Raw genomic sequence first — 19,404 nt, 5'->3', positions numbered from 1 at the left:
TCACTATTGAGGTAGCCAAATCAAGTTCACGAGCAATTGACGACAAGCTTTGTCCGCCTTCATACTTTTTCACTATTTTCTTTTTCTGCTCTAAATCAATCTTCTTTCACTTACGAATGGGCCCTGCACTCTTGCTATCACTTGGTCATTTTCCAGGCATGATTTGAGTGAAATAATAGGGTGGAATAACAGAAATACAGTATCACTGAAATAACTCGAGACTGAGAGGCTGTGAGAGCGCAAAGCCTTCCCTTGTAGGAGATGCTACTGCTGTATTCCTCCGTGCACAGTACTTTGCATTTCCCATACGCTATGCAATATTTTCCGCAACTCAGAAATTTTATTTATGCCTTATGGAACTTTTTGCATAAGATTGAATTTGTGTAAGTCGGGTCTTGCGTAACCTGAGGAGCGTCTGTACAAACCTATCTTAGATTTGTTCCGAAGGTAGTTTCCAAGTTTTGTATGAGTCAGAAAATCCACTTAACAGTATTTTTCCAAAACCACATGCTTCAGATGGAGAGATGGTTGCATTCTCAAGTCATCCAAAGGGCTTTGGCTTTTTATCTATAAAGAATGAAGGATGTTAGAAAGACTCCTTAACTATATGTTTCCATAGCAGAGCAATCATGAGGGGTCAAGCTACACTGATCCAGAATGGATCTCAGGTTGTATTGCCCTGTGTTACCAATTAGCTCATATTCCCACTCTAGAGAGAGAGAGGGCTCATTCCACCAGCGGGCAAGTTACTGCGGCTACACTGATGAGAGACATAGCACTCCTAGTGATATGTACCACAGTACTTAGAGCTTTTTGCATACCTTATTGAGACATTACCCTCTGGTCTAGTCATCAACTGTGGATACAGCTCTGAGGACAGCAGTAATACAGTCAGCTATCACTTCTGTATCTGTGCACCCACCTCCGGTCTGATTATTGCTTGTGAATCTCCCACATGTTGAATACACATAACGATAATCACTCAGAGGAAATGGAGGTTACTTAGCTGTAACTGGAGGTTCTTCAAGACATGTCCTTATCTGTGTGCCACTACCCATCCTCTGTCCCTTCAGCTGTGAATTGTTTGAACTGCACTAAGAATGGGAAACTGGAGAGACCTTTTATGCCCTCAGTTTGGAGTACAAGGAGAGCTACACGCATGTATGGGCCAATGGACATTGCTTACAAATCATTCCAGATGTAGGAGCATCATGCACATGTGTATCCCATGTGTGAAATACAGATAGGGACTGCACATCTTGAAGAACCTCCAGTTTTACGATAAGTAACTTCTATCTTTATTTGAATTGTGCAACCATAATGTTGCATTGCCATAGCCCAAGATTTTCAAAAAAAATAGGATACTACAGTGTTCATAATTAGGTTCCTTGGTGTCTGATATTCAAAAGTGGTGGGCAGCAAGCAATTCTCGCTGAAGCCAAAAACCTATTTTCTATATAAGAAAAACTAATACCAATTATGTTCACAAACAGTGAATTTTGTTTAGTTAATTTTGATAGGCAGGTTTCCAGCTGTCATTGACTTCATTGCTTATTACACTTAAAAATAGGACATGTTATTTTAAGCTACACTGCACCATCTCTGGTTTGAGAGCAGCTTCAGGTTTCTCACTACATGAAATGTAATAGGCTAGGCTTGTTTCAACCTCCAGAGCAAGGTAAGGGAGCAAAGGTCACGTATAATTTTTCGGAGATACTGCACACATGTGGCTGAGAGGTACTGTCATGAGAAGATATAAAAATAGTGAACTGGCATCTTTCTCCTTCGTATGGGGTTTCTGTGCTTCAGACAGAATCCTTCTTGTCTCAGACAATGATCCTGTTTTGGATGGGACTTCCATTGGAGGCTGTCAGACTTCCAATTAAGTCCATAAAAAGAGCGTCTCCTTTCTCTGTTTGGGAATAAACACCTGAATTTGGGTGCCCATCCTAATATGAAATGATAGGAGTGTTAAAACTCAAAAACGTTCTCTCTGATCGCAACATTGAGCTGACCTGGAGCGGAACTTTCTCAAATTAAAGCTAATGTGTTCCCAAGCAGTTTTGGTTAATTGAGAAATTTAAGATAAACTGATGTACATGAAAGAATTTTAGACGTCACAGGGAGTCTTTGTGATATAGTCTGCTAACCCAGGTAGAATTCTTGGCCTTTTATTTTTTCAAGCTATCACCATTCTGCTGCCAAGAAAAAATTGCTGCGACATTATGCAATTGCCGAATAGTTGGCAGAGTAATTTTTTTTAATGTTACCTAAACTGTTGCATTGCTTAATCTTTGTTTTTCACGTTGGAAGGGACTTACACACTGCATTGAGTGGCATCTGGAAAGAGCTCCTAGAATGTTTCTACTACATTTTAAATGTGACAGCTGACTACCAAAGCACGAACTACAGCTCTCCCATTAGTAGTTTCGTAAGAATTTCCCAGTTCAGCATTCTGTTTTTCATTGCAGTTATAAAACACAATAAAATTGCATTAGTTTTTCAACTGTTATAAAATTGATTTTGAAACATTTTTATTTCTTGCTCACTTGATTGTAAATATATACACACTTGCACTTACAATAAGAGAAGCAGATAATTTAGCCAGGATGCCTATCCTTCTTAGACTGTGCTTTCTGCTGTAGTATGGCATAGCACGGTTTGCTAATGTATGTTTTAAAATGGTTGATATTAGCCTTTTGTAAAACTTGTATGCTTATTTATTGGGCTTGCAGAAGCAATGTTTTCAATTAGCTTTATGCAACACAGCGTTTGGTTCTGCTGGCAAAATGCTGCATATGCACAATGAGATAAAATGCCACCTCATCAAACATCTTGGAATGAGGTACCGTATATACTCGTTCATAAGCTGAATTTTTTTAGTAAAAAAGGGAAACATCAGACAAGGTCCGCGGCTTATGAATGGGTATAGAGAGGGAGAGGTGGGACACAGCCCCTCCCCCCAACAGAGGGAGCAAGGAGAGGCAGCACAACCAGCAGAGCCAGAAGGGAAGAGGCGGGGCCAGAGTCTCTCCACTTCTGGCCACACTGCTCTCTCCTCCGAAGCAGCTACAGATCTGGGGCTGGCAGATTGCGGTTGCCCAGAGTGTGTGGGAGTCCTGGGGTAGGGGTGGGGTCATCTGAGGGGTGATCACAGGAGTTACTCCCCTGACCTCCAGCTTCTTCCCCCTTTCCCCTCTCCACCCCCTCAAAAAAATGTCCCCACTAATTGCTGTCCCAGCCCTGTCAGGGTAAGTGGCTGAGGCGCCGAGACACTTTGTTTACTTCAGTTTACTTCTGTGCCTGCAGACACTCGAGGCAGACGCTCGGCCTGCCAGCGGCTTATCCTGATGGCCCAGGAGCCAAAGTTTGCCGACCCCTGAATTATAGGGTCAGCTTATGAATGGGTCATAAAATTTTTCCATTTTTACTTATCCATCTTGGGGAGTTGGCTTATAAACGAACTGGTTTATGATGGAGTATATACGGTACATCCTTCATTATCTGAAAAAAAGCTTTTAGTGACACAGCCACCTCACTAATAACTATTTTTACAGCCCTTGTTTTTAATTAAATGTCTTGTATTTATGACTTTTATTTGATCGGATTCTGCTGACAAGCCAAGTCTTTGGAAAGTTTGGAAACATAGGGTTCAGGGACTCTGTTAAAATTAACTACTCACTTGAGAATTATGGTAACATTTTTTTTTTTGCATAACTCCATTAGATGTGCTTGGTATAGGATTTTTTATTGCAAGTTTTTCCTTGCATGCACTTGTCACACCTTTTGAGATTTCATGGAATATATTTTGAAAATTAAGCTCGCATGTAGCAGGCTGCCCAAAGGGATAACTGAGGGTTTTTTTAACTTAAAATCTCATTTATCCTTTTGACTCTCTACATTTAAAAATTAGTGAGATTCTCCTTTCTCAGTATCCTTTACCAATATTGTACTATTTGCAATTTGCTCTAAGTTTGGTGTATCTCTAACATTGTCCACAAGTCATAATATGAAAGGGGACACCATCAAGTGAATAGGCATAATTTGTGTATTCGGATAAACTAAGTGGGCAATAAAAATAGATTTGATATCTGACTCTTCTTCTTGACAGTCCTTTTGAAAATAATATATCTTGTAAAAACAAATTGCTGACCCCATTCCAATGTCATGTGAACTCCAAGATGCAAATGAAATGATTCATTGCATACGGAATGGATATCATTTACCTGATGGCATCTGGGAACAAAGCCTGTGTAGCTTCTCAGTTTCAGAGATATCTTTTTAAATTCCAAATAGATTATATCTGTAGTTGACACTAGACAGACTACAAAAATCTAGATTTTATTCAGTTTATTTGGAACTGCATCAGTAGGAAATAAGACTAATTTTTTTCCACAGGAGTCAAATGTATCACAGTAAAGGGTAAAAATTAGTTTTGTTCACTTAATTTTGCCTTGAATCGTCAGCCAAGTGTAATACACAAACCAAAGGCGTTGCCAGTCGACTACTTTTTATTTACACATATATCAATTTTGTATTTGCTACTGTCTTTTGGGAGCATTTCTGATGCTTTCTGTCACTGCACAGCTTTCTTTTAAGCAGTCTGGCCATATAAATTGTTTGCAGTCTTAAATTTATCCCAAATCTGCCCATCTTTTTACCTTGCTGCCTTTTTAAAATGCCCATTTCCTACGCCACTTAATATTTTCATCTTTTGAGACAATGTTTTGAGACTGACGTTTCCAGTTACCAAGTGCATATTTTTTTACCCTTCTCTTCAAATCACGGCTGTCTATGTATTTATAAGCAGCCATCACTGATACCTAATTAAAAGCACAGTGTCTGTCTGAAAATACTCCACCCTCCCTTAATGCACTGTTTACTTAAGTGGATGTTTTCTTTACGTCACTGAGAGATTTAGCCATACCAGCCTGCAGCTGTTATTGGGGGAAAGCGAGATTGAAATGTCAGCATTATTAACTGCTGATCAAAGCAAGTAAGAAAGGAGAGGGATGATCTGCACGATCTGAGGGTGACATCTCACTTTGTCATGAGAGTTTGGTGTCTGGGAGAGTACCACCACTAGTTTTCTGCCATACTTTGTCTTGTGGAATCAAAAGAACAAAGAGGAGAAGAGCCCCAGGAAGTTGCTTTGGATCCCACCAAAGGGGTCAGAATCCTGCAGAACCCAGCACGGCAGGTCCTTATCACTTTTTCTCACATGGGCAGTGCTTTCTTCTGTGCTCCTCAGGTACTCAGCTTTCTGATGTGCTTCATACATTTGAGTCAAGTAGAAAAGAAAGCATTGCTGTGGCTGGAGCGCTGTTGGCTTTGCCGAAAATCAGATGGAGCCACTGGAGTTCTGATCAGCACAACCTTGTGCTTTGGCTGCAGTGTGCTCACACTGCTAAGATCAGATTTAATGGGTCCTACAATAGGTACAGCATAAGTGAGTGAGCCTCATCATTTCCTCTGATGCAGATTCCACACCCAAGCATTAGCAACCATGACGAGATGAGCCAGATTATGCAGCTGCAGCTAAACTTGATTAAATAATAAATGTTTCTGGTTCATGTCATTTATTAGGTTAATTTTTGAATAACCTTTATGATGGTATTTGTCTGATTCGCTGCTGCTGCTAACAGTCCGTAATCACACACCTGACATTAAGCAGCAGTATAGTGTAGACTCACTTTATATCAACAGAAGGATTTTCTGTTGGTGTAGGAACATTGTCTCCTCAAATGAAGTTAGCTATATTCATGGAAGCCCTCTTCCATTGACATAACCCATGGTGCAGATGCAGCCTTGTCAGCAGTGCTACATTGGTCAAGGATGTGGGTTTATTTTCTCATCCTGATTAAAGTAATTATGCCAATATAACATTTCATTGTAGACCTGGCCTAAGACTTTTTGGTCATGTACCTCTTCGTACAGTTATTAATTCACTAACTAACAGTTAACCTGATTATCAGCAGCTGGCTTTGGTATTAATTTTCATGAGAGAATGGGTCCATTTTAAAAAAAAAAGAGCAAATTTTAAATTGATAAAAGTGAAAAACTTGCATTATCTTGAGCTAGGCACTGCTGTGCAAGGTTTATGTGCATTTCTGTTATTACTTGGGTCCCTCATGTTAGTCTTAATTCTCTTTTCTGAAAATTCTAGTCATACCATATTTCTGGGAGTGGTGTAGGGTGGGTATTTAAGGTGAGCATGAAGATGTGACCATCAGAGGCAGGATTTAAATTTTGGTCTACGAAGGTATAAGACTAGGGAATAGTATACTTTTGATATTGAAATTACAAATTGTTTTATTTTTTCTTAGAAAGTTACCTCTGTTTTAACAATGTTATGCTACATAACAGCATTTCTCAATTTTCATACAATTTGTAATATTTGAATTGCATGCATTTTAAGAGAAATCTGGTGGTGAATAAGGAAGAAAATTGTATTAAATATTTGTGCTGCTTCTTCAAGCCATGTATGTAGGTGCGATGTCAATAGAACTTTTATTAGTGAAACAAGCAAACTATTGGTAAAGGTTTGAGTACCTCAGGGATCAGCATTGAGCGTTTTCTTGTTTATCCTCATCTGGATACCCTCACAAGGAACATAGTGAAAGAGGCATCTTGGTGCATGATGTTTGCAGATGATATTGTTCTATGCAGTGAGGAGAAAGATGCTCTAGAAAAGGATCTGGAAAAAGGGGAGATGTGTTGGACAGATATGGCCTCAAAATAAGTATGGGAAAAAGAGTAAGTGGTATGTAATTTTAATAACGTGAACAATGAAGACTTATCCTTGAAATTAGATGGGCAGACAGTATCAAAAAGGCAAAGTTTCAAGTATCTGCATTCCAGAATCTGGGGAAATGTAGGATGAAATTAGAGCTAGGATAATAAATGCATGGCTCAAATGGAAAGAGAGAAGTCATATGGTATGTGACAAGAAGATACCAGTAAAATTGAGAGAGTTTATAAAAGAATAGTCCATCCAGCTTTAGTATATGACGCTTAATGTGGGCAACAAAGAGACATGACTGAATGATCTGTTCCAGACAAATGTGAATGTTGAGGTGGATTAATAAGATAAGCAAGAAAGACCCCAGAAGGAATGTGTGTGTTAGACATGTTCAAAGTACCAGTAACATCTATAAACAAAAAAAAATGGAGTGCAGGGCCAAATGGTTTGGTCATGTCAAGTACCGTCCTGACAACTGTGTGGGTAAGAGTTCAAGAGATGAAGATTGAAGGAAAAAGAGGCTGACCCAAGAAGTTGTGGGATGTCATAAAGAAAGAGATGTGGTGAGGTAGAGGACATGGCACTGAACAGAGCACTTTAGATGGAGAGGACTCCAAGAACTGACTCCATTTGATGAGATTAATGCAAGAGAGAAGATTTTTGTCTTTGCTAAATATTTGGAAATTTAACATAATTTAAAATGTTGATCTTAGTAAGTGTGCTGTATATTTTCAAATCTTCTAATAGTTGAATACAGCCAGTAGAGAAGTCCTTAATATCCAGAAAGAAAAAATGTGGTGATACTTATAGTCCTGTGTAATCTGCTTTGTAGTCTTTTATAATTATGCATTGAAATATTTTCATATGTATCTTGAATTTTTAGCTACAGCATGAGAAGGCTGAACTGGAGCAGCATTTAGAGCAGGAACAGGAGTTTCAAGTGAACAAGCTGATGAAGAAAATTAAAAAACTGGAAAATGATACCATTTCTAAGCAGCTCACTTTAGAGCAGGTAAACATCTATTTCCCATTCTTTGAAATAAAGTGTTTTTCCTAGAGAACGACTTCTGTTCAGATTTGTTTCACTGGGGGGGGGGGAAAGTAATTTAAAAATACATAAATGTTTTAGGCTCCAAATTTGACCCATTTCTTAATCTATAATTTAGCTGGATGTCATTGTTCAGCTTTTTACTGTTTCGGGATAGGGGGAAAATGTTATCAGGAATATTCAAAGGAAATAGCTGGTAGGTTTATTTTGTAATGGTTATGGTAAATTATTTAATGTTACGCTTCAGACTGCCTGTTTGTATAATAGTGCTTCACAGGGCTGTTACAAGGCCTTTTGTACATTGAGAAATACTGGTGTTGCCACCATCGTTATAACATATTAGCTCACCTGTACACATTTGTGTTTACATACAAGTCCTTGAAACGGTACCCAGGTGTTTACAATGAAGCAGGGAAGAGCACAAAATGATAAAATGACAGTTGAGTAAAACATAGCTTAGTCCCCCATGGTTTGACCTTAAAAACAGATGTATGTTTGTTCAGCAGCCACATTTCAAACGCCACATCTCTCCCCTCAGTGTATGTTCTGATACTGAAGAAGTTTGCTCATCTGTCTGTCCACTACCTCAGCAGTATTTCCCGCACACAATACAACTGAAAGACCACGTAGAAAAAAAATAATTTGTTGAAAGTTACCCTCCCCCCATATTTCCAAATCCGTTTACCTCAACATAATGCTCCAGCATCACTTTATGACCCTGCTTATTTCCCATCCCGCAGGAGTGGTACGCACCTGAGGGGCCACATTGCAATACTTTGGGAAGGAGGAGTATCTTCCCTCCAGACCTGGATGGTCCTATCTCTGTATCCTAGAGGGAAACATTAGAAAAAGTAACTTAGAGAACAGAAAAACAGCAATAACAATTGAAATATAGACTATATAAATGACAATAAAATCATCTCCTTCTTTCTGCCAGCACTCACACCTAAAGGTGCTAATACTGTGTCTAGCACTTAGCCTCTGGTCTCATAAGCAGACCGGTAATGGGGCTGGTATGAGCTGCTGCTCTTCACCACGTATTAGACACGGTCTCTTACAGTGCATATGCTATCCTCACCTGACACATGATGGCCCACCCCTGCTCTGTGGATAGGGAAAATGGGGTCTTTTCACACAGGGAATAGTGCAGTATAGCAGGAGAAACTCTTGCTTCATCCTGGCTTTGTGCAAGGATTCAGGGAAGTAGTCAGACTGAAAAGCTGTACACTCCCAAAGTGGCTTGGAAAGGCTCTACATGAGGACTCCCAGAGCAATGGCAGGCATATCATTATCCTCATGCATGATACTAAGTAATGAAACTGGCAAAAAGTGGGAGAAATTATACCCAAAATGCAAAACGTAAATAGACTGTAAATAGAGAATTATCACTTTGATTTTTAGTAATCCAATTTATGGGATTTTGTTATATACGATTGAAAAGATTTCAAATGAGTTGGGAGTTGTCTCTGTAATGTTGGGATGGAGTGATTTTTAAATCATTTGATTTTTTTGTAATTTATTTAAATTGAGGCTCTGTAAAACTAACTGGAAAATGTGTGCTGTCGCAATTTTAGATGAAAACTTTAATGAATTAAAGTATAAACTTTTTTTAAAAATACTTTTATGAATAGGGTATCTTTTGAATTTTACAACACTGCTAGAGGCAAAAATCAAAATACGGCAAATGGAAGTCCTGATCTTGCAAAAACTTAAGCAGGTATACTTGATTCACATTTACTGTACTTCAGTGGGACTACTCTGTTTAAGATTAAGCATGGACCATTGCATCATTAGAGAGCTAAAACTGTTCTTGTGGCATAAAGCTGTTACTTCAAAACCAAAAGCTTCACACTGAAAATTTATTTCTACTTTCAGTATATTAACAAAATTACTGTGAACTTTTTATAAAAGATAGGCCAGACTTTTCCAACCCATATTTAGGCACCTAATTGTGTGATTTTCAAAAGCACCTAGTGACTTATGAGCACACATCCCATGGACTTCAAAAGGCAAACCCTGATGAAGTCTAGCCTGGCCAGAGGATTTCAGCTTTCTTGATTTATGGAAATTGAGCATATTGGAAGGAAATGTTGGTTGCAAACACAAGGCCCTAGACTTGGCTTTTTCAGCATAGAAGAGCATTTTAAATGCAAGACTAGTAGAATTCCAGATTTTACATAGATGGGTTTTTTTCTACTGGTAACTGGGAAACTAATGAAAGTATCACACATCCAGTTTAGAAACAGAACATTATAAAATGGGATGAAAGTAAAGAATTCTCATATTAAAAAATCAAATTTAAATAAAATTTTTTTTAATTTAAACATTGATTTTAATTATTTTAACCATGATTTTATCCCCTTTAGTTTATTTTGCACTTTGAACATGTCAATACTATATATACTAAATATTATTATTCTGTTTTTCTGCCTGGTGCTTGAATGTGGATTTATTGAAGGATCTGAGAAATAGAAAATTAGGCGGGTGTAGTACCTGACAAAATCACGACAATCAAAATCTGGAAACAAACGTTAAACTGAAATAACTCTCTTAGCCACAAGGTGGTGGTGGTGGCCACTTAGAACTAAAGTGCAGGCAAACTGAACTGAAATATTATTCTGTTTTACAACCTTTGAAATATCAGTGCAAATAGTTGTCTGTAAATTTCTTGTGTGTTGGAGCTATGTTGGTCCCAGGAACATTGGAGAGACAAGGTGGGTGAGGTAATGTGTAGTATTGGGCTAATGTTTGTTGCTGAGAGAGACAAGCTTTGAAGCTTACACAGAACTCTTCCTCAGGTCCTGAAACAGAACTCTTTGTAAACCTAAAAGCTAGTCTCTCATGCCAACAGACATTGGTTCAGTAAAAGGCATTACTTCACTCACCCTGTCTCTGTAAATTCATTGGCATTTGTGATGTTTCTGTGTATCTTGGGCAGACAGCTTGGTTGAAAGATAAAAGGGCTGTGTTCTTACTGTGCTGTCCTCCAGTTTCCGTGTACTTAGGTACCTGGCATAATGCACTAAATTTATGTTTGTGCAAAGTTTTGAGTCAAAGATAGGTGGCCAATCTTGTTTTTGAATTTCCTTGCTCCTATAAGTTTGGTGTGTTAAAGTTTTGTGTGTATAATCTTTTCTTTTTAGTATGGTAAAATAAATCCCAAGTTCCTTTAAACCCCCTTTCTTCCCTCTTTTTTTTTTTTTAAGTTGAGATTAATTGAAACAATACTTAACTCATCTGTTACTATTATGTTAATGCCCTAGAGACCCAAATAGAGATTGTAACCTCATTGTGCTACAACCTGTATATGCATGTGGTAAGAAATAGTAAGAAACAGTTAAAAGGCAAGAAAAGGGAAATATTATACAGGTGGGGATTTTAAGGCAGAGAGAGAGAGAATGATTTCCCCAGTTACATAGGTGTGGCAGACTCAATATTTGAATAAGACTGTCTTGATGTTGATGTTATGCTTGAGGAGGAGGAAGGATAATGTTAAGGAATGGTTTCAACTATTGTGGAGAGACAATAAATGTGTGTTAACATCAGAGGCTACATTGCTTTCAGTGCTGGGGTTCTATGGGATCCAACACTGTCATAGATTCTCAGGTAGTATCGGTGACCCACGGTATCTTATATTGCATGTGACTAAGTTCATTCTCTCTGTTGCAGAACTTGCAGTGCCTTCATTGCTTCCCGATTTGAGTACTATAGTGTGCTCTGTTTGTGGCACAGGTGTCAAAGCCAGTAGGCCAGGGCAACCCACTCCAGGGGTAATCTGCTCTGACAATTCTGTTTCTGCAGCTCATTTTTTGTTTTTCCTTGTGTTTCTGAATTTTACCTGATGTGGTTCTTTGTCTGAGAGCAGATAGCTGGAATCAATAGATCTGAGAGATTTTAACTGTGGTTCAGACATCACACCCTGAAGCATACCAGCAAAGTTTGAAACTCTGGCAATTTCATTAGCTGGATATTTTAGCTAAAATGAACTGAATGTGCTTCTCCATTCTTGATGCAGTGATACAGGATGAGGTGGCTGTTACAGTTTGCCATTCAAGTGCTATCGTCTGCTGTTATGATTGCAGTGCTAGTTGTGGCCTCTTACTGTTTCTTCTTTCAGCTGCTTCCCTAATGAGCAAAGCAGAGGGCAGCTAGAAGAGATGCAGTTGGTGAGATAAGTAGGACTTTAGCTAACAGTAGATTCTGGTGCTACAACCACCCCTTTAGCCTGTAGTTCTTGAAAGAAAAAAGAACAGGTTTTAATGCTTAAGAAGGAAGGTTACTCTTTGGGCCCAGCAATATATTAAGGTGTGAACGGGAAAAGGGATGGATGAAGCCCAGAGGCAGAGTTGGGATGCTGGGGGAACAGTAAGTTCAAGTCCTGAGGCAAAGGAAAAGCATAGAGAAGAAAGAGCAATATGCACAAAATATGAAGTTTTGAGGGGGATATAGGTGGAAAACCAAAGAAAGGAGGGTGAAGGAAAACAGTGCATGAATTATTGTGGTCCTAAAAATACCATTTTTCTATTATAGAATGCTGAATATAACTAAGTTTGGTGAGAACCGAAGGACCACACCTGTGTCTATGCAAATTTCCAGTGACATCAGTGGGAACATTCCTATTAATTTAAGGGTGGTGTACAATCTGAACCATGTAGCCACAGCCTCCTGCCCTTAGTTTAAAACGTAACTGGTCCCTGTCAAACTCATTATGTAGACACTGGCTTTAGTCTGTGCTTGAAATCCATTCGGAAGCTCCTTAGTGCAGAACACAGCTGCCTGCAAAGAGCTACAAAAAGATTTCTCAAAACTAGGTGACTGGGCAACAAAATGGCAGATGAAATTCAATGTTGATAAATGCAAAGTAATGCACATTGGAAAACATAATCCCAATTATACGTATAAAATGATGGGGTCTAAATTGGCTGTTACCACTCAAGAAAGAGATCTTGGAGTCATTGTGGATAGTTCTCTGAAAACATCCACTTGCAATGGCAGTCAAAAAGACAGAGAATGTTGGGAATCACTAATAAAGGGATAGATAATAAGGCAGAACATTTCATATTGCCTCTATATAAATCCATGGTATGCCCACATCTTGAGTGCTGCGTGCAGATGTGGTTGCTCCATCTCAAAAGATATATATTGGAATTGAAAATGGTTCAGAAAAGGGCAACAAAAATGAGCAGGGGTATGAAACGGCTTCCATCTGAGGAGTTATTAATAAGATTGGGACTTTTCAGCTTGGAAAGGAGATGACTAAGGGAGGATTTGATAGAGTCTATAAAATCATAACTGGTGTGGAGAAAGTAAATAAGGAAGTGTTGTTTACTCATCCTCATAACACAGGAACTACGGGTCACCAAAGGAAATTAATAGGCAGCAGGTTTAAAACAAAAGGAGTACGCATAGTCAATCTGTTATTCCTTGTGTGAGGATGTTGTGAAGGCCAAGACTATAAGAGGGTCCAAAAGAGAACTAGATAAGTTCATGGAGAATAGGTCCATCAATGACTATTAGCCAGAGTGGGCAGGGATGGTGTCCCTAGCCTCTGTTTGCCAGAAGCTGGGAATAAGTGACAGGGAATGGACCACTTGATGATTACCTGTCCTGTTCATTCCCTTTGGGGAACCTGATGTTGGCCAGTGTCAGAAGACAGGATACTGGACTAGATGGACCTTTGGTCTGACCCAATATGGCTGTTCTTATATACATCCCATTACAGCATTTAAGATGTGTAAGGAGATAGTTGCTTTCTGTGCCTATATTTGAACACTTTGTGCTGCTGCAGGTGCAGTAGTGGCAGTGGGACTTCCATGATTGAGGACCCTTGCTTCTGGAGTTCACTCCTTGGGAGTCCATTAGAGCCTGTTTCTTGATCTTTAGGGCATGATGCAAGGCTCATTTATTTTTAGTGTCTGGTGGAATCTGAGTTTGTTGGCAATTGTTGATTGACTGAAGAAAATTTATATTACTTTGTTTTTCTCACGTAAGCTTTTTTGAGTTGTGCTAGATTGTACCTGAAATGTAAAAGTGATTAAAAGAAAAGTTCAAATGTGATGAATGTAATCTGAATTGTATGAATTAAATGATGCAGAGACCGCTGTACTACAACAGCTGATCTGTAGTCATCCCCTATCATCAGGTGATCATAGGATTGGAAGGGACCTCAAAAGGTCATCTGGTCCACTCCCCTGTACTTATGGCAGAAGTAAGTATTATCTAGACCATCCCTGACAGGTGTTTGTCTAACCTGATCTTAAAAATCTCCGATGATGGAGATTCAACAATCTCACTAGGCAATTTATTCCAGTGCTTAACCACACTGACAGGAAGTTTTTCCTAATGTCCAATCTAAACTTCCCTCTACGTACCTTCATGGTGTAGTAAAAATGTGTATGGGGGTAGGGAGGAGTGAATTCTCAGAATGTCGTGTATTCTTCCAAGCACTGGTGAGACGAATTGACTAAAGAGCAACATGCTAAACACTTTATCTTTATATCTCTCCAGCTTCTGCTGGAGTCAGGATCCACATTCTAATGCCTTGAGTGTTTACTGCAACATACTGCTTCTGGACTTGACTTTTGGTTGTATTAAGTATAAATTTCCTTAACTATTAATTGAGAATCTCAATTCAAAAGCACTTTTTTAAATTAAAAAATAACTGTCTGGATTAAAGAGTCTGTCACACAAATGCAAAGGAAAGGCTTATTAGTTCTTCAGTTTTTTACTTTAACTGATGATAGAGAGATTTATTGTCATTTAAAAAAAGTCATGATTTGAGTGCAATAGTTATTTTATTTGCAGTAACTAATTTTTTCTCAGTTTTATGAAAAAACTTGTACATGGACCAAAAACTTGTATTTGGAAGGTAAACTGTTTCATGAACCAATTCAATATCTAATTTTGCTTTAGTATCTGGATTAATAATCACAATTCACTTGTTTTAGAGGAAGGCTCCACTGTATGTAAGGGCTAAGCACAGGTCTGAGATTCAAGAGATCTGGATTCAATTTCTGACTCAGCCATAAATAAGCAGAATGTCTGTGAGCAAATCATAATCTCTGTTCCTCAGTTTTCCCATTTGTAAAATGAGAACATTTAATTCCCCATCAGGGGTGGTATTAGTATCTGGTTGGTTTGAGATCGACAGATGGAAAGTGGTTTAGAAGGCCAAAGTATTAAACCTTTTTAGCTTAGGTACATTTCATTATTGTTACTTTTCTCTTCAGAGCTACTGCACTTTGATGTCTTCACAGTTACAATTGTACTTGTTGAACTTGCAATGCATTCTCATCCAGAACTGACTACTGTTCAGTTTCTTTGGGGATATTTTGATGTGCAGGATTTTTCCTATTTTCTGGTAGCTCATACTTGAATCAGTAATGGTTACTAGTCTTTTAATAGCCATTGGAAAACTGGAAGTTCTGTGAACCCTTGTTTCTGCTGGCTTTAGAATTTGGTTCTACAACAGTTTTCTAAAAATAGACACACCACTTTTCTTCATTGCTTGCTGCATTTACCTGTAATGTATACAACTTGCCTCTCATGTCAAGCAAACATAAACCTCTATAGTGTCAACGTTTGTTGTTTAATTCTCCACTTTAAATTTTTTTAATTACTTATAAGAATAATTGTATATACAGTAGATGTGTAAGCTTGTGAATACATTGTCAATTTAAGTTACTGTGACACATGCAATGAATGGTGTCTCTGCTAGGACCTATCCTTTCACTTGCTGGCCGCACTGCAGCTCCGTGACCAGGTATGGAAAAAGACAGAGCAACCCAAACCTGGGAATGAGAGGTTCTGTGTAGAAGGGATCCGTGTAGGGAGAAAAGGCAATGTACACTAAAGGCAGCTTACGTACCTGTATTGATGGGGTTCCATGATCTCCGTTTACTTTGATACTATTCCACTATTTATTTTAATGAATCTACAGTTTCTCCCCAAAATTTAGCAATAGGCTGAATATTAAACTTTCCAGAATAAAAATCTTAAACAGAAAAGTCAATTCTCATCTCTTTTACCAAACAATTCTTTTTCCTCAGCTAAGACGAGAGAAGATTGACCTTGAAAATACATTGGAACAAGAACAAGAAGCACTAGTGAATCGTCTCTGGAAGAGGATGGATAAACTTGAAGCAGAGAAACGGTTTGTCTTGTCATGTGTTCATTATTAAAGATAGACCATTTAATACTTCATTCATTGCAAGAGGCTTGTTTAATCTGCCAAAGGTGCAGAAGTTACAACATTTCAAAAGTTACTTGTTTTACAATGTATCACATACTTGGCTTCTTAAATTTGCTAAAACAAAGTAGTACAAGATACAAGGGAACTGGGAAACCAGGGAGAAACTTGCAAACTTACTCTCTTAATATTTGCTGACAGGCTGGTTTTAACGCTGTTTTAAAAGGTGACCTACAAAGAAAACAATTGGGCTTGTACCTTTTCTTTCTTGCTTTATTGTGTGTAAAGAAGTCTTGAAAAATGTGTTTTGTTTTTTTCTTTTCTGCTTGTTTATCCCATAAGAAAGTCAGGTCCTTTGTAGCCTGGAAGACTGGCTTAAGGATAGTGAAATTGTGACATCACAAAAATGAAGAGAGAACTGAGCAATTTGGGAGAAGATATTTTTCATCATATTTTTGTAAACTTTGTTTTTGTCTTTTAACAGCTTTTTAATTTCAGTGACAAATCTTTGACCAAAGGCTATCTTAAAATAATGTTATACAATTTTTCCCTGCTGTAAGGGTATTACAGCTCACATTAAATATCCTTGAAACCTCCCAGAGGTTCTTCAGCAAAACTAGGGACACTCAGATTTGACATTCCTGATATTTTCATGATTAAAAAGAAATTCAAAAAATCTTTAAACCCTCAGTACATCACAGAAAATCAAAAAAGGACATAAGTTTATAAGCTCTTTAGGCCAGGGACTCTTCTGTTATACAGCTGTACAGCATCCATCTGAAAGAGGCCTTTGATTCCTGGTTGGGCCTCTGGGAAGTTCTGCAATACAAGTAATAATGAATAAGCCCAGGGTTTAAAAAATACCATTAAAAGTAGTTGACATTTGTCTTTATAGTTCTGTGTTGAATGGTAGCCCACTTAATGGGAAATGAAGTGGTGCTCTAAAAAAAAATCTGTCTCATACCAGTGTCAAAAGCTCTATGAAGAATGGGCCCCTACTTAGGGCTTATGCTGTGTTGTACCCGTATTCATCTTCAGCTGCACAGTTTCCTGTTTGACTTTGCCCAATATGTGTCTAACAGAGAACAAATTCATATTTTCATGCTGATAGATTCCTCCCTCGCTTGACTTCAAGAACCTTTATGTAGCACATCATTCTATTGCAGAGCTCACTTTATACGAAAAGCAAATTGTGCCTGAAACCCTAATAATTAAGACAGATTCCAGGTATTTACATTTAGGCTTGCTGTAATTTGAAACCCTAGCTATGGAAATATGATGTGAAATACTTTTCTGTGCAGAGATACTAAATAGAATATCTATTTTGGAAGCTGTGTCTAGTTTGCTTTTATTCAACAACACAGTGAATGTATATATTCATAGATCAGTAGTGCAGGAAAAAAGTGTTAATGAATGTTGCTCTGCACTGATCTCTTTGAGGAACAAGTTCTTTATCCAAAGCACAAATATAAATGTACCACAAGAGTTGGACTTGAATTTGCTGAGAAGTTACTTAAGAGAATTAGGAGGGGATTAATATAAATCCACAGTAGTTAAATGAATAATGGAACAAGGCTATAAATATAGCTTGTTTATAGCTTGTTTTTGCCCCTGTAAATTCAGTTTTCCTTTTAACTCTATTTTGACAGTTATTTAGATGAAATACTTCTTGAAATTTGGGCATATAGTGGGTATAGTTGAGGCTTTCATGAAGTTATTTCACTGAGGTGTACAAAAACTATTCATTTTCAAAATGGTGTGCATTTACTGTTAGAAGCACTTTGACAGTATCAGCATCTGAACACTTAAATTTTGAAAGATCTAACAAGTGGCATTTGACAAAATAAACTTTACCTTCTTTAATAAAACTTAAGCATAGTATTAAAACATAATTGGAGCAATGTATACCTATTAAAATGTTACTATTTCAAAGTATGTGCTTCTAACATTCAGAAATACAATAACATCTAAATTATTTTTAATATAGAATTTTGCAGGAGAAGTTAGACCAACCAGTCTCTGCTCCACCATCACCCCGAGACATATCAATGGAAATAGATTCCCCAGAAAATATGATGCGACATATCAGATTTTTAAAGAATGAAGTAGAGAGGTTAAAGAAACAACTAAGAGCTGCACAGTTGCAACGTAAGTAAACTCTCTTTGGCTATAAATGGAGTTTGTAGCTAACAATTTACTAAAGTGCACCTAAAGGAATTCCTACATATTTTTAATTTAGTTGGTGCTGGAATTTATTTGCTGTTTAAACTGCACCAACTGTAAGAACAGTGAAGATGCTCTTCACTTACTGTTCTCATCCATTTAAAATTTAAAGGTAGATGACAAAACTTAATATTCAGATTGAAGTTTAACTAGGCCATTGTGATTAAATCCTTTACTGTGTGAAAAATGTTATTTGATTATTTTTACCACGAATAGTCAGTCCTGTACTTTGCATTTCATTTGAAAGATAGGAATTCCAGCAACACAGCTGCTCCAACACCATGCTGGGGCATAAGCTCTGAGTGGGAAAGTGTTACCTGTACCTCTGTGTAAGATGTTGACTCTACTAGCTAGAGTAAGGCACAGAGTCTCTGTTGGTATATAATTTCTTTTAGTAATTGGATTGACGGTCATCCACTCCCACCGTGTGCTAGTCTTGGCAGACTAACTGGAATATTGCTACCCAGTTTTTGGAGCAATAATGTTTTGCATAGATAATGATCTCCTTTACAGACAGATGGGTGCTCTTGGACAGAGGCTTTGTGTACAGGTTTGGGATATTAGTATTGAATGCCACATAAAGAAGATAGAGTGTTAGTCTTGCCAAACTCTCCAATATAGCCTTCATTTACCAAACTTGACAATGAAAACAAGGCTTTTAATACTGAGTACTTCATGTGCAAATACTTGAGTGATTGATTAAACTTGAAGCACTCTTCATTATTTTGCTGTTTCTTTCCTTATTGTATCTTTGATTTACAGTAAAATTTTCAAAAAACACCTACATTTTTCTTAAGTGATTGTTCATGTGCGTTCCAGTTGGTGTGCGTGTGCCACGTGCATGATCGTCGGAAGGTTTTTCGGGTCGGCTGTGGAGCCCCCTGAAGTGGCACCTTCATGGCAGTGTATAAAGGTCCCTGCCGATCCACCGCTTGCTCAGTTCTTTCTGACCGCCAGTGATGGTTGTTGAAGCAGCTCAGTCTCTTGCGTTCACAGATGCTTACCTAGTGGTCCCCCTTTCTTAGTTGTGAATAGTTTCATAGAGTTGTAATTACAGTAGTTTGTAGTTTCATAGTAAGCTAAGCTTATTTTGGGGGGGTCCTCCCTGCTAGTTTTCCCCAGACACTGGAGCATGCCTCAGTCACAGGGGTTTAAGTCGTGCAAGAGGTATGGGAAACCTATGCCCAGAGACGATCCGCATGC

General features: G+C 38.1%; 2 protein-coding genes across 4 annotated transcripts in view; both read left to right on the top strand.

The window, feature by feature from the left end:
• Positions 1 to 19,404, top strand: part of ANK3 (ankyrin 3) — a 548,067-nt gene that overhangs the window by 387,734 nt on the left and 140,929 nt on the right. The window lies entirely within an intron of this gene.
• Positions 1 to 19,404, top strand: part of CCDC6 (coiled-coil domain containing 6) — an 83,180-nt gene that overhangs the window by 46,540 nt on the left and 17,236 nt on the right. For all 3 annotated transcript variants that reach the window (XM_032768847.2, XM_032768849.2, XM_032768848.2), the window contains exons 3-5: positions 7,626 to 7,754; positions 15,839 to 15,942; positions 17,966 to 18,126. In XM_032768847.2, the coding sequence (XP_032624738.2) occupies positions 7,626 to 7,754; positions 15,839 to 15,942; positions 17,966 to 18,126 (394 nt within the window). The remainder of the gene's footprint in view (positions 1 to 7,625; positions 7,755 to 15,838; positions 15,943 to 17,965; positions 18,127 to 19,404) is intronic.

The sequence above is a fragment of the Chelonoidis abingdonii genome, chromosome 15 (assembly GCF_003597395.2).
Source record: "Chelonoidis abingdonii isolate Lonesome George chromosome 15, CheloAbing_2.0, whole genome shotgun sequence".
Classification (NCBI taxonomy): Eukaryota; Metazoa; Chordata; order Testudines; family Testudinidae; genus Chelonoidis; species Chelonoidis abingdonii.
The sequence above is the reverse complement of the archived record's forward strand: the minus strand, read 5'-3'. Positions and strand labels throughout refer to the sequence as shown.